The sequence below is a fragment of the Corvus hawaiiensis genome, chromosome Z (assembly GCF_020740725.1).
Source record: "Corvus hawaiiensis isolate bCorHaw1 chromosome Z, bCorHaw1.pri.cur, whole genome shotgun sequence".
Classification (NCBI taxonomy): Eukaryota; Metazoa; Chordata; class Aves; order Passeriformes; family Corvidae; genus Corvus; species Corvus hawaiiensis.
In genome coordinates, this window is record NC_063255.1 from 53560521 (window position 1) to 53576491 (window position 15971).

The 15971-nt window shown below is 39.3% G+C and overlaps 1 protein-coding gene across 4 annotated transcripts in view; it reads right to left on the bottom strand.

Moving 5' to 3' along the window:
• Positions 1-15621, bottom strand: part of TRPM3 (transient receptor potential cation channel subfamily M member 3) — a 272291-nt gene extending 256670 nt beyond the window's left edge. For all 4 annotated transcript variants that reach the window (XM_048290665.1, XM_048290663.1, XM_048290664.1 and 1 more), the window contains exon 1: positions 15444-15621. In XM_048290665.1, coding sequence (XP_048146622.1) covers positions 15444-15533 — 90 coding nt within the window. In that variant the 5' untranslated portion in view covers positions 15534-15621. The remainder of the gene's footprint in view (positions 1-15443) is intronic.
• Between the last annotated feature and the right edge of the window lie 350 nt (positions 15622-15971).

Genomic DNA, 15971 nt, shown 5'->3' on the forward strand with positions numbered 1-15971 from the left:
AAGTTGGAGACTTCTGAAGCCTTCTTGTTCCCTTTGGTGGACACAGATTTTATTTCACATATCCTCACAAGACAGGACTGATACCCACACTGGTGATCTCCTACATTGTATGCCCTCCTTCACAACGTACCCACAAACATTCTAAAGTGCTGTGAGGCACAGTCTACAAGACATGTAACGTGAATACATTCAACACAGCTGGAGTTGAGTGAGTCTTCCATAGCACTGGTTTACCAATGCATAATAGGCTTAAAAGAAAGCTACTTCAGATGATGGATATGTAACACCAGGAAATAAAAAATAAAGCCTGCACTACAAACAGCAACTGATGGGTACGATTTCCAGTGTCAATACTGAAGAAATATTTCTTTAGCTTTTCAGAGAGGTATCATTCATGTTTTCCTCTGAAAAAGGAACAGTGAGGTCAACGGTGAAGAAAAATAATGAATTCCTAATTTCACTAAAGTAGAAACACATTTCCTTGTATTTTCCATATTAATACCTTGATTAATACTTCAAACACTGTGCATATTTTTGAGAAGAGAACAGTCTAGTGGCTGCTTAGTGGTTTAACTTGAAAATTTGGTCATATCAGTGCACTCTCCAAGGGGGGTTATTAGCCATAAAAACATTTCTACTATGTATTTTTCTTCAGTGAAGATGAAGGAAAATAGAGCTCAGGTTTTAAAACAGTTTTTTTCCCCAAAGTATGCTTTAACTGAGTGTAAATGTACAATGTGTAGAAAACTGTAGAAATAAAGGTTTTTAAATTGTCCATCTGAAGAAAATGAGAAGGATAGCAGGGAACTAATGGACCATTCAGATTCCTAGACTGCTTACAGTTCTTTTACCAAGAAAACACTCAGAATGATTCAAGTGAGACTAGAAAGTCTTCCACAGCTCCTCTTGGTGCTCTGCTGCTCCCTCCTCCAAATAAATAACAAATAAATCTGATCACTTTTGCATCCCCATGCAAGGATTTGTCCAAGGTCTTGAGCTCTGATTGCCCCAATCCCTATCCAGATCATGAAGCTGATGGTGTAAGCTGATGTGGGGTAGTGAGCCCACCACAGCTTACAGCTGGAATGAGACCATTTATATTGGGATGACTGGGGACAATCTGACCCAGAGCCTGAGGCCTCTGTCAGAGCTGCCTCTCAGAGCTTTGTGGCCTTCCGGTTTCTACCCAGTTGTGTTCCACATCAACCACTGCCTCTGCTGTAGACAGCAGAAGCATCCAAAAGGGACCTAAAACACATGAGATCCCAGACATTTTGCTCCTCCTCATCCTGCATAATTTTCCTACCACCCTTGCAGCCACGATTGAAGCAGCACAACCTCGTGGTTAACGGACAATAAGGATCCTTGTGCTTCTCTCTGGGAAGGAGATAGATGGAGCCTGAAGACAAAACCCTGCCTCAGGATCCTTAGGGATGCTTCTTCCACCATAGCTGTGAGTGGTGCCTTAGCCCTACTCATAAAGAATCAAAAGAAGTCCTGCCAAAGAAATGACGGATAGCCTCACTGTGCATCGCTGTGCAAAACAAGTAAATATTCAAATTGAAATGAAGTAGGTCACAGAAAACAAACAGCTTGACAGCATGTAGCTGATAAAAATTGCTAGCTCAACTGCTAGCATGTGTAAGAGTCAGAGACACAGCAGCTCTCTGAACTTTGTGAAAGCTGCCGGTTGCTGCAAATCAGTTTCTTCAATCGTGATACAATCAGCCATCCAAACAAATTTGTGAGACACTCAGCTGCAAAGCCATTACTGCAAAAACAACTCCAGAACATAACTGCAATGTAATGTGTACTTAGAAACCACTCTGCTTTACAACTACAGAATACATACAAAGTTTGTCACCCTTCCCCCCTACTGTATCTGCTGGCACCATGCACTGAGAGTAACTTCAGAAGATTCTTCTGACAACTTCTGAAATCAAGAAGCTTCTATGATTACAGCCTCACAGTTGCAGTGCTATTCTGCACTACTTAAGTGTTTAAAAATATATCTTTGTCCACATTTTAGAACAGAACAGACGCCAGGGACATTTTCTTTGAAGATTAACAATCTTTGCTCCATTTTGAAAACTCAAGAAAAGTTTAACTGAAAAATCAAGTCAGGAAGGTAGAAATCACAAGGCAGCTCCAGTTAGATCAGGCTGTCAGGTCTGCAAAACCTGTTTCAGTGTTTACACACCCTTGTAATAACAACTTTTTTCCATTACTCTTGTCCTGACACTCAGCATCTTGGAAAAAAACTCTGGCTTCATCTCCTCTGGACCCTCCTTCTAAGTATATAACTGCAGAAATATGACCTCCCCTCTAGCTTCCTTTCCTATAGTTGAACAAACCCAGTACTTTTTTGCATGTCATGTGCAAAACTCCCTGACAAGTTTAGTGGTCTCCACCAGACTCAAGTTCAGAAAGTCCATATACCTCCTGTTGTGGGGACCCCAGAACAGGACACAGCACTCAGATATGTTCTCACAAATAGAGTGATGGGATCACTTCACAGTATCCTAGAGTAACAGGATCTTTCAGATTCACTCACTTTCCTCGACTCCTGCTGCCTACAGCCCTGCGAGAGTGCAGGATGCAACTGGTCCTCTTTGCTGAAAGAGCACGCTGCTGCCTCCTGTTCAACCTTGCTATTCACTACGAACTCCACTTTCCACCACTATTTCAAGTGTTGAAAGTAAAATAGCAAATGGGAAGCCAGGTAATGTTTTAATATTTTTATAAATGATCTGGATGCAGCAGCCAAATGTAAGTTCAGTCATTTTACTGACCATACTAAACTAGGAGGAACTGCAAACTCCCTCAAGGATAGAGAGGCCTTAGAGAGAACTCTGCGTAGACTACACAGCTGGGCAATCACATTAAATTGAACAACAGCAAGTGCTGGATTCTGCGTCTGAGAAATGATAATCCTGGGTGTATATACAAACTGGGGATGAGGGGGTGGAGAGCACCCCTACAGCAAGAGATGGGGCAAGATCCCTCAAGATAAGACTGAGAAGGAGCAGTTAAGGTTACTTGGTTTGTGCAGTTTGAAGACGAGGGGCTGAGGGCTGACCCCATTACAGACTGCAGCTCCCTCAAGGAGGACAGCAGAGGAAGAATGACTGATCTCTTCTCTCTGGTAAACAGTGACAGGACACAAGCAAACGGATTGAAGCTTCCTCAGGGGAAGTACAGATTGGACATTAGGAATAGGTTCTTCCCCCAGAGGGTGGTTGGTCACTGGGTAACGCTCCACAGGGAAGTGGTCAGGGCTAAATCTGTGAAAGCTCAAGGACTGACTGATTGACTCATGTAGTTTAGTTTTAGAAAGTTCTGAGAAGACCAAGGGGTTTGGACTCAATGGTCCTATGATCCTTACGGGTCCCTTCCAATCCCAGATATTCTATAAATTCATAATTCCAAGTATACATGGATGAGCTGACCAATTTTAGCTCAAATCAGGAATTAGTAATCTGCTCTCCCCAGAATGAGATCGGGAAGCGGACAGCAAACAGCAAATAGTGAAAGGATTAACTTGATTAGATAAACTTTCTGCAAGAAACTGATATTAGTAATACAACATTCTAAAATGTATTTGTATTTTATTTTGTGCATGAAATCCGAAGATGTTTCTTTAATTTTAACTTTCTGTTTTCATCTACTTTATTTGGTTTATAGAGTCTCATCAATATTTCTCTTGTCAACCTACTTAAATTTTTTTATTTTTAAATAACCCACTTCTATGAATGGAATTTAAAAAAAGGGAGTAGTATGAACAGAGATCTGCTAATATGTATGTAATCCAAAGAGGTGGGATATATTAATAACCACTGCTTTAAGCATAATGTGTTTTACCATTTATGTATTCACAGAGTATTCAGATCACATATCAACTACCCAAATGAGTTATCAGTATCTCATCCCTTACAGAAACTTGGGTTGGGTTTTTTTTGTTTGTTTTGTTCGTTTGGTTGGGGGTTTTTTTTGTTTGGCTTTTTTTATTAACACTGAAACAAGTGCATTATATTTTGCTGCCTGTGGCCTCCCAGTGCAAAGCTGAAAGTCCCCACAGCATGAAACAAATGTTTTAACGGCAACTGATTTGAGTTTCTGAGAAAGGTATCAAATGTACAATTCAGAAGCACGGCCTATGGTATCATGGAAGCACAGACAGGAAACCCAGAAAGAGCTAAAATTTTAAAGGAACAGTTTTGATATAGACCCATTATAAGTTCCTCATCTTAGTAAGTTTGATTTCTTCAGCTTTAGGAAACAGGTAATGGGCTGTTACTGCTAATAGAGATTGTTGCTTCCAGAGTATGTTGACTCAGCAGCTTTTGTAAAATAAATCTAAATTCAAGGAATATTAATTCCAAGCACACAAAACCAAGGCACTATAAAGCAACTTTGAAGATGTTAATGGTAGTCTTAATCATGATGATACATACTTCCAGACTGGGATTTTTCATTGGCAGACACCTTTTTCTAGACTGTTTGTATACATCCATTGCACTCAACAGCATTATGGCAGAAATGCTATGGCAGAAGAGACACATGCCATCTTAGCTCAGATTGTGTTGCAGTATTAATCTTGTTTTGTCTAAGGCCAAGGAAGAAAGGGTGAACCAGGGTCAACAGCCACATCAGGCAAACTTAAACCACTGTTGGAGAGAAATCCTTCCTGATATGAAATGACTTCTGAGTTTCAAATGAGCATTTACTACCATGTGCTAAGAGTAGAATTAGGCTTGGGATGACTGTCACAAAGAACGTAGTTATCAATGCTTGAAGCAATGTCACATAAAGTGATCCCATTGATACTGAATAAATTGTATTCCACAAAACAAGCTAAAGTAGAATACTCCACTATGCATTTCCAAAACAGGAGCCAACATTCCACCATTAATGTGGTTTTACTATGATAAAATCTCATTTTCTGATTACCTGTAACCAAGGGCTAGAATTGCCATGGTTAGTGAACATATACTTTTTGCCCAAAGAAAATAAAAAAGCCATTTTTTCTATGTTATGCTTCTAATCAATTTAATTAATAAATGTTCCACACACTTCTTTGCAGATACTCATATTTAGTTGATAAAATTAAGTAGTTTGCTTCAGCTGTTTGCTCTCCTCATTTATTTTTAGAAGAGTGTACATGATATTTGATATGGAACAAAAATTGCAGCATTGGTTATCCACACATGCATTTGCAGCAGAGAAAACCTGAAACACACTCAGTCTTGAACTAAAATAACATAGTGTGCTTTATACATATCCTGGACTATTGTAGTTTCTCCTTCCAGCTTTGAGCTCTGCTATCTGGCAAATAAGGGTCACACAACCCAAAAAATGGGTGTGTCTCCATTGATGCAACTGGATTTCAGATTAGTTGGAAATAAATTAATGGAAACTAACTGTGCTAACACATTGTGCCAAGATGCTACATTTGTCAGGTGATTTTGTGCAAACTATTTGTTCATTTCAGTACTTGCTTAAAGACTTCCTATTGTAGTCGTATCCGTGCCAGACTACAATACTGGGTGAAAAGTAGTTCTTCTCATTTGGTCTAACTCTACAGACACCCATTTTATCATGGGATGTTTTAGTAACCATTTTTTGAATGTTAAATAAGACAGAAAATTTGCACTACTTAGGAAATAAAAGTAACAAAAAGAAAACAACCTCATCCTTAGATTTTATATGTTAGTAATAGCAGTCATCAGATTGCAAGAGGAATCAGCCCTCTGAGCAATTTACTCTTCCCATCCTGAATAAGCTAAAGCTCCCACAGTTAAGATTAATAAAAAACAGCACAGGATATTTTTGTCTTGATAGGTCAGATTTTTATCTTTAAATTATTCTTAAATAACGACATGTCTCAAGATAATATAAGCTGATCACATTTCATTTCCCACTAGGATATCTCTGAAAACATTTTTTTATTCTGTCCCCCCATCCCCTCCAATTGGGTTAGAAGGCATAAAATCACCTTTTTATTCCAGAGAAATGCACATACACATTAAATTCCCTCATTTGTATGTAATAAAGGTAGCACATATGCTTGAAATTCAGCATCTTAATAAGTACTGTACTGCTGATAGTCCCCCACATTGAGTTTTAAAAATTCTTTGCTAATATGGCCATTAGAAAGCATTGGTTTTATTGCTACATGAAGAAATAGGAACATTTCTGCTGTGCAAATAGAAAAGGATTGAGCTCTCCCAAAACTCTCCCTGAAGACATAGTTGTTAGTCAACTCACGTTCTTGTAAAGTCAGTTAAATCAGAAAGATGGTGTAGGCAATTTAACAGAAATATTATTCAGTCTCTTCAGGACACTGAAATGAAGGAAGGCTGTGATACCTGCACTTTCCTTATGAACCCTTCCCCAGTTTATAGAGCTAGGATTAGAATGGAAGATTGAGCAGGAGTCTCACACATCCATGCTGGTCTTATCAGCAAGATACCTGACATCTAGAAGAAGAGAGAAAATGATGAGCAGCAAGGGACTCTCAGTCTAACTTCTGTGGAGGATGCAGTGGAATAAATAATTTAATAATCTTTATTGGAAGATAACAAAGAACCATATGTCATGGATCATTAAACTAGCCAATTTCCAAACACGGCACAAGAATTTTTCAGCAGAAAAAGCTGCCACATCTCTCCCCTCTGCTCATAGTGCACAAAACAAGAAATCACAGATTTTAAGTGCAGCAAGAAAGATCCAGGGAGATGCCTCAGAAACATATTTCTGATGACCTAGATAGGGTCACTGAAAAGATTGCCTATAGGGGGTTACGGCTTTAGGAACTTCAAAAAAACACCTGTAAGAAATTATACATGTTGAAGTAGTTCTAGGGGCAGAGTAGAATAAGCATGTCTCTTTTCAAAGCATACCTCAATTTATCCTGTTCTCACAGAAGAAAGTAAGTGTAGGACCTCTAAAAAATTGGCACCATATTCTTACTTAAGACAATTTTGGATTTGAACTGAATAATTAAAAAAAGCACATGGCTTCCAAGAAGTATCGCTTTGCAACCAGCTGTATCAAGGACAGTACAAAATTAAAGCCATCACATCCAAACCCAAAGAGACACATTTAAATACTGCTCTGCTTGTCTAACAAGCATTTTGGGCAATCTTGATACCTGATATATCCATCCCTCAGCCACAGGGAGCTGACCTCTTCCTCGGCTGACGCAGTCAAGCTGAATTGCATGTAGCAATTTGGTTGTCACCATTATTGCCATCATAACCTGGCACCACTACTCCTTCTCTGAGCATGGGCTAAGCAGACAAATATCTGATAACTTCTTTGAGTAATGCAGTTCAGGAAGAGGGCCAGCAGAGACGTGGGCAGAAATGTAGAGAGAAAAAACTGAGAAAAGCTGTAGTATTATGGCTGGGTGGTGCAGATCTTCTCAATTTTAATGTGATAGTACTCAATTTGCAACCAGAAAAAATACTGTTCATCAAACCCGTTCATCTCCTGCATAAGACACCACCTAATAATTTGAAGTACTGAACATGAAAGTTTAGTAAGAATGTATTTGGAAAATGCCTTCTGCTATTCAGAACACTATGAAAACGCTACATACAATCATAGAAAAGTCAGTCTGAAAGGCCCTCAGCTTACCCTGAAATTAGTTTATCCAGTTGTTTCAGTCTCTCTTTTCAGCTATATGCAAAGATGAACATCCAGCCACTGCACTGCAAAACAGCTGTGATATTTCACCACAACAGACCCAGCAGCAACATGCCACACCAATGCAATACAGCAGGATGTTAAAAAAATGGCATCCTTCTGAAACAAAACAATTCATCCTCCCTACATTCTTAATTATGATGGCTCAGTGAGTTGCTATCTCTCCTGTCTACATTTACAAGCAACAGGTGAAGAAAAGGGTAAACGAAAAACAGTGTTACACTCAATCACCTTCTCACTAATGTAAAGTCAGCCTGATGATTGTTTTAATTACATTATAGAATCCTGATATCTTCTTCAGTAACTTCCTTGACACTGTTAAAAGCACTTTGTCAGACTGTTTCATGTCATTATATTACTTGCAGGGATCAAAGATATTTTTGATGAAGTGATTTTATTTCATGCTTTATTACCAGCTTTGACATAAATTTCCAGAGACCCTCAAGGGCACTTCTTTTTAGACGGTAGCATAGTCTTGTTAGCAACTCAGGTGGAATAAAACCACTCAGCTTCACTTTATGGTCTTGTGCCCTGAATTTTTGACATGGCACCCTCTCAAACGGGAACAGTATAGCAGAACAACATTAAAATCTTACGCTCTTAGCACAAGATTCTACTAACACATTGTACCTGTAACCCCTTGGTTGTATGATTTCTACACTTATTAGCATTTTACAATTATTTTAAAACAATACTGTGTTCAGAACAAGTCTTAAACTTTTCTTCTATTAATCTATATCGAAAATACTACTTTTTTTTTTTTTTTAAATTATTTCTCTGGAAATGGCCATAAATCATCTCTTATTCAGTCACAAATTAGGAATCTTGCATTTACTTTCTGATAAGCAAGTTTAATGCAATGTTTCATACATTATCAATTAAAGGCCAATGAGAAATGGTGCCACTTGCAACCTCTTCTAAGTACCCACACACGAAGAGGCTGAACCTCATGAGAAGCAGAGATCAAGGCAAAACCATCTGTGTGCGGAAAAAACGTAAAATCCTGGAGTACTTCTCTGATACCTCATCTTTGTTGCTGTAACCCGTTGGCCATGTGGCACAGAAGAAGGCAAAACCTCACTGCACTATCTAAGATGAAGGTAGAGACACTAATGAAAGCTGGGTTTAGGGAAAACACTGAAAATAATATCAAGCTGCAAGAGGGCTAAAAACCTGTAGCACTTGCAGGTTCCTTATTTTAAACAGCCAGGTATTTTTGTACTGTAGCTGCTGCATCAAGACTGAAAATTTAACATTATCTTTTCTATCACTTTTTTTAAAAAAGAGCACTCACATGGTGTGACATACCCAGAAAGAAAAATCTTTTGGTTTTATCTGCTAAAATTCTCTGGTTTGAAATAATAAGCTTTGCATTCACAGAGCGTCTTCCAACTTGAAAATCAAAACTATTTTTTCCCTTTACATGACATCAGTAGATTACAGCCTCTGCCATCAAAATGGCACTGATGTGTCTACCTCTTACATGTAGGTTTTCCCATGGAAACATGACTTCCACCACTGTGCTCTTTTGTTTTTATCCCTCACTCTATTTTTTCTTAATTGGGAATATATTTCTTGTTGTAGATACTAATTTGGTGCTACATGTCTTCCAATTCAGTGGCCATCAACCCAAGTCATACTCATGGAAAAGATTCAGTCAATAAGGCAAACAGCTAACAAGCTCTGATTCACCCTGGATGACATAAAAAATGTACACTGCACCAAAGAATTAACCACAGAGTTCTTTATATAAAATGGAAAAATCATTATCAACTTCCACATTTTGTTTGCTTTCAGAAGAAATGAACGGGCATAATCTGTCAGAAAATCCTTACACAAGAACATGCCCAGTTGCCACATTAATGGGATCAGCTCAACTCATTGCCGATGAGAAGCATGACTTCAAGAAATAAGCAGCTTTTGAGAATGTGCAGTCTCCAAAAGGCATGTTATCAGTTCTTCAACCTCAGCTGTGAAATGCCATCACCATTCTGCCATTGCTTGGTTATAGAATGTGAAGCACTAGAGGCACAGCTGACAGCTGAGCAGAGTAATGGAAGCACACTTGTGCAAAGGCATAGTGAAGCTACATTGCAGCACCCACTGCTCCCTCAGTTTGGGGTGTAAGATGAATTTTTTTACATTAAAGTGAGAGACTGCAAAGACACAGCAATGCCCTAGCCCCAGGTCTCTTTCCTGCCATCCTTAAATGATGAAACTGATGGCCCAACAGAACAACAGAAAGCTGAATCTTTTTCTTTGCTGGAAATACGGCCATTGTGCTTCTAAGGACAAATAATACACCCCAGAAAACCCATGAATCAGTATGAGAAGATGCAACATGTATTACAAAGGTGATAGATACAGCTATGCTCTTTCTGACAGAGACACAGAAGTTTATCAAATAATTTCTTTCTGAATAAAACTTACATGCAGGCATAATACTCATCTGTATTTCACACCATACACAGCATCCCATCATACACAGAGGTGTGACTAGTTTTTCTACTAGTGAATTTATAAAAAGATTGTTACATTGACTGATACTTTCTCTATGCCGGTTTGGCTTGTTCATTATGACTATTTAACTCAGTAAGCCGAGTGCAGATACAGGTAAACTACCACTCTACCTTTGTTGCCAGTAATGTGCATTACTGCAGTAATACATTTGGTACACCACCCCAGTAATGGTAACTGTATGCATTAGGATCTGTTTCAAGAATCTCAATTTTTCAATCAAGACTTAGTAAACCTGTCCTCTCATTTTGTTGCAGTTTGAAAGGTGGATTTTGTAAATTAACTAAAATAATAATCAGAATTCTCTTCTATTAAACATAAGCTAGAAGACCTCACTGTCAACTGGACATTAAAAGAGGAGCAAAGAGCAAAAAAACCTCTTAACATTTTGACTGCCTTCGTGTTTAGATCTTTGCTCATTTTCTCATTGATAGTAAATAAAATAGCATAAAAAGCTTATGCTTCTGTGTTTGAAGACCATGATACAACCTAACATTATCCTCTCACGACTATGGCACGCAAATCCACCTTTCAAGTGTTTTTAAAAATCCTTTATCAAAAGTATCTCTCCTGAAATATAGGACTATTCTATCAGTCCAATAGCCTTTTTTTTTTTTTAATTTCTGCAATCCATTTGAGAAATAAAATTACCTCCAAAAGATACAACTTTCTTCTCTCTTTACAAACACTTTTTCTCACAGTAGGGGTTTCAGAAGTATAAAAACTTAGTGTTTAATAAAGAACACACTTCATTCTTCCAACATTCTGGAGAAGCAATATCCTTCACTCAATTTGCCAAAACAGATTTTTAAAAATTATCCTGAAATAAAATTGTATTTGGTAATCAAATAGCAATACAATTTTAGTTGATGTAAGCCATTGAACAGTGTGGTATTTCACCATGTACTTTAGTGAAGCCTGCCTGGTATTTCCCCGTCTTTATTCCTGTAGACACCTTCTTTACAGACATAACCGAACTCGCTGTAGCAGAAGTATTGCCCACCCTTTTTATTCACATAGATCAGCCCAGTCAGAATTTCATATGTATGTACTGTCACATTAAAAAGACACTGTGTCTCACTCCAGTGAGCTATTTTTCAAGTTTTTAATTTTCTCTTGGGTTACCTTATGCATTCTTGGTAGGGTAATTAAATAAAAATAATGAATAAAAAGAAGATCTAGTTTTTCAATTGGTCAGAAATTTAGCATCTGATCTCTCTAATCTTCCACCAGTTCAGGAGCTAGGTTAGACTACTGCCCAGGTCAGGTAAATTTTCTTCTTTGTTTGGTAGAGCTGAGCTGGCATTTTTGCCAAGCTGCATATTGGGAAAGAAGAGCTAAAACATTTCCCCCAGTGTTTCTTGTGATTGACTTTGTTTCCTTTCCTCTGGTCCTTCCAAAGTTCCTGCCTTACAAGCCTAGTTATTTACATGCAAGCCAGATTCATTATGAAAAAATTTTCTAGTCTTATTAAGAAAAAAAGGTGTGTAATTTGTTGCTTTTCAAAAGTTTCGTACAGTTTTATACACATCTATAAATCTGTGGGGTTAAAACTTACTGCACATTACAGACCTTTTGTTATTCAGTCCTCTTCTACTGCCATTTATTTATTTAATTATTTTTCTTGAGCATATTGCTCATTTCTTGATCGCATGGCATATATCTGTTTCAAGCAGAAATACATCTGCAGCCTCTCCTAGGGCACAGTGCCCTCTGAGTGAAGTCTTTTGCATGATGTCATTCATTCATTCATTTTTTAAGAACCCAAAACATTGTTCTAAAATGTCTGGGTTTTTTAAATCTTATCTGAGCATCTCAGGAGAATGACAGTTCTGCACAAAGCCACCCTCTCTGCCTATGTGCTCAAAGCACTTCTTAGTCCTTACTTCAGACAGGAAGGCATTAGGCAGTGTGTTAGCACCTTCTAAGCATATTGAAACAACTACAAAAAAATACCAGCAAGGAATGTGCTACAGGAAGTAACCTATTAGAGGAAAAAAATGGGAGCAGTGAAGGATGAGCTGATGACACAAGTGGTAAAAATCTTCTCCAATAAATTGTTTCAATCTGTGCTTCCAATACAGCTCTTAGTACTCTATGTGCCTGTCAGAAAATGAAAAACTGAGAAAATAGGATTATAAAACTGCACCTAAACATGAGGGTATTTGTGAAGTGGGTTAAAACAGGAACACATGCCTGGAAGAAAAGCACAAACTGGATGCATCTACAAATGGTCCTAGCTTATCTAAAATAAATGAGACCACTGTGGCCAGAGCTCTATCCAATCTCAGTTCATGCAGCTGAGCACTGCTCATCCATTTCAACAGGGTGGAACAAGAACATAACCTACCTGCTGAATAACTCCTTTCGGTACCTATTTAAAAAACAGTAATTTCAAGACCAAACAAAGAGCCTTGCCTCCATGCAGTCCTAGATTTCAATGTTTATTTAGATCCATCACTGTAAAAGCACTGATGCTACATTTAAAATTGTATCCACAGGGTAAGAACGTTAAAATTCTTACTGAAAAATCATGGAAGTACTTGAAAAGTTCATGTCCTTTATTAGAAATGTCCAGGTAATGTCACAGTGAATTTGTGTGTGTGCAAAAGAGGAAATCTCTGCTATCTCTCATTCTCACAATTTCAGGAAAAAGCTTATCCTGGAACTTAATGGTCATTTAGTTCTTTTGTTCTGGTAGAGTAAAATAAAGTATAGAAATGAAAAAGATGTAATAGTGTTTTATATTTTCTTACTCTAATTAAATTTACAATGTATATTGAAAAAGAGTTTGACAATGACAGACAAAGCATATAATAATAAAAATGTGCCATAGCATATCAGGCTTTCTAAAGTTTGTTATTGAGAGCATTGTCTACAGAGAAAAGCTGTATAGAAAACGGTCTAGTGAACGTCTACTTAGAAACAATATTGCATTAGCCCTTAAGACCACTTAATCCAATTGGAAACTGGGCAATTAAAAAAAATGAGCTTAGATTATTGCACTTGCCTTTCCAATGTTTTCGGATTTAGAGGAGCACCTTTCATTTAGAAAAAGTTTCTTCTTTATTTTGTGAAGGAAAACATGAAGTATAAAAAAATACTTTGTATATAGGAAAATATTTATACAACTCTTCTGGTAATTTAATGCTGCTGTTATTACACTCTTTCCTTGATGACAGGAGAATTTCCTCAGGTTGGCTGATGGAATTCAGACCATGGGCCCCTGTTCTTATGTCAGTCACTTGCTTTAAACACATTAAATAACAAAAGACAAAGACAAGAAGCCAAATTTTAAGCTTTTTTTGGGGAGCCTTAAAGATGCTGATGTATGCATTTCTCTCTCCAATCAACGAGCACTGCTTGTGAGCTGAGAGAGGAGCCAGAGTCCCACCTTCTTTGCTGTGGTCTTTCCCACACCTCGCACACCCTCTGTGCAGAGCTTGCTTATCTCTGGTTATTTTCCCTGCTCTTTTTAACTCTGCAGGGTCCATTCACTATCTTTCCCTAACAGGTTATATCTGTAGCTTCAGAAAATCATTTTTAGTCAGCTCTCTTAATAATTAATCACAATGTTCATCCTTAATATGTAACGATGAGAAACCATCCACATGGGGCAACATTCGTCTGCCAGAAAAGAAATACTGCAATCTATGCCCCCTCACCTCTGACCCACTGGTATTGAGAATGACAGAAAAACTCCCCACATCCGAGTTCTCACACCTCAGCAAAATTATGTTCTCCTAAAAGCATAGGACTAGTAGAGTTTGCCCATTCTCATGAGTGCTTCTGGGGCTGGGGGGGGGAAGCCTTTATGAAAAAATCAACACTGCCTTCTGTTTCGTTCTGCATTAGATAAAACTTAGATTTCTGAAAAATCAAAATATAACTTTCTTTTGTTCTTTGGAGATGCTCACAATGTACCCCCCAGCAGCCATACATCTGGTTTGGAAACAGAAATATTTTTCAACTGTAACCCCTTCCTCTGAGGATTTGAAAAATACCTCCTAGGATACGCAGTATGGTCATTCGTGAATTGTATGTACAATAACTACACATACAACATATGTCTGCTAAGTGCAACGTCATATGCTACACTACTGCTCAAGCATGTTGCAGTAGTAAGAACTGACCTAATTTCCAAGCTACTCACACAAAATCAAATGGTTCTATCAAACATTACCATCTAATACACTGTCACACTAGCCATGCTTTACCTTGCTGCAGACTAATTCCAAAGCCAAACTATCAAACTCTATGATAAAATGAGATAAATACTGCAATGAATAAACAATTTTATAAAACAAAGCCTACAGGGAAATTAGTGTATTGTTTAAAATTTCATTGTACAATCGAATTAAGATGTACCAAGAACAAAGACGACTTTTCAGGCTAATGTAACCTATTTTTTTCAGTTTAATGTAACCTATTTTTCATCAAAAAGTTGATTCAAGGTATTTTGTTTTCCAGCTGCAAATGCCTCTAAAACAGCTTCAGTGGGGCACACGTTAGTAATGGTACTTGGCATGCTGAGAATAAGAGCCCTCGACAGTATATAACCCCAAATAATTTTTTCAAACAGTAAATAATGATTTCCTAGGAAAGCGCATTTAAAAACATTTCCAAAAGCACCTTCAAAAGTGTGACAAGCAGTTTAAACAAATAAAAGAAACCCAGAAAGTTTCACTGATGCTGTTAGCACTGCCAGTCTTTAACTGATCCTATTCCCATGTACAGCTTTTAGCAAACTAAGATAATTTTTCTCCACCTACATATTGCTCCACTTACAAGTTGGTCTGAGTCATACTGGATCTTCAGGTATTGCCTAGGGGCTAGATAACCCAAAGAACAGATAGCGGAGGGCTGCTCACAAAGGAACACGCCTTAGAAACAGACACCTTCCTCATCCCTAGAAGTTCACATCTTGATAAGACAAGGCAAATAGAAGCAGAGATGATATCCAGCGTCCCTTACTTCCTTTTTTACCCCTTTCACAGACCTTTATGGGCAAACAAACACACTGAATAAAGTACGGATGCACAGTATTGGCACCTTCAGGTGCTCACAAGGGGTTTTAAAGGTAGCAGGCAAGGTAATTAACAGTAAAGTTGGGACTATTCCTAAATTAACTTTCCAGCAACAGCGACTGCAGCCCTCCAGGCAGGTGCTCAGCGGCAGACACCGGTTCTCGAATGCAAAGCGGGCTCCCACCGTACCTTAAGGAGTCTGACTGAGGGGAGGAAGGCGGCATGGCACAGCTTCCGGATGGTCCAGTTGAGTGGCCGGGGAGCCTCGGTCTGGCTCATGACTGTCCACAAATCCCACCGGGAGATCAGCCGCAGCCCTGACAGCGCCTACCTCGGAAGCCGCCCTCCGGGGCGCGGGCATCCCACGCTCGGCGCGTCCCGCCCGCGATGCCGCAGGGCAGAGACTGGGCTCGGCTGGGCTGGGTTAGGATGAGCTGGGTTAGGATGGGCTGGGCTGAGCTGGGCTGGGCTAGGCTGGGCGCGGGGGGGCAGCGGCAGCCACCGAGCCGCCTGCATAGAGCAGCAGCCTCCTGCGCGGGGACGGCAGTGTCCGTGCATGCCAAACGCGGCCGGAGGGATGCAGGCGATCCGCCTGCGGCGCGGGGCAGGATGCTCCGGGAGCGGAGAGGGGCAGGCGGCAGGAATACCGGGACGCAGCGCCAGCCGCCGCTCCCGCCCGCCGCCGGCAGCAGCAGGGCTGGCCGCGCTCGCAGCCGA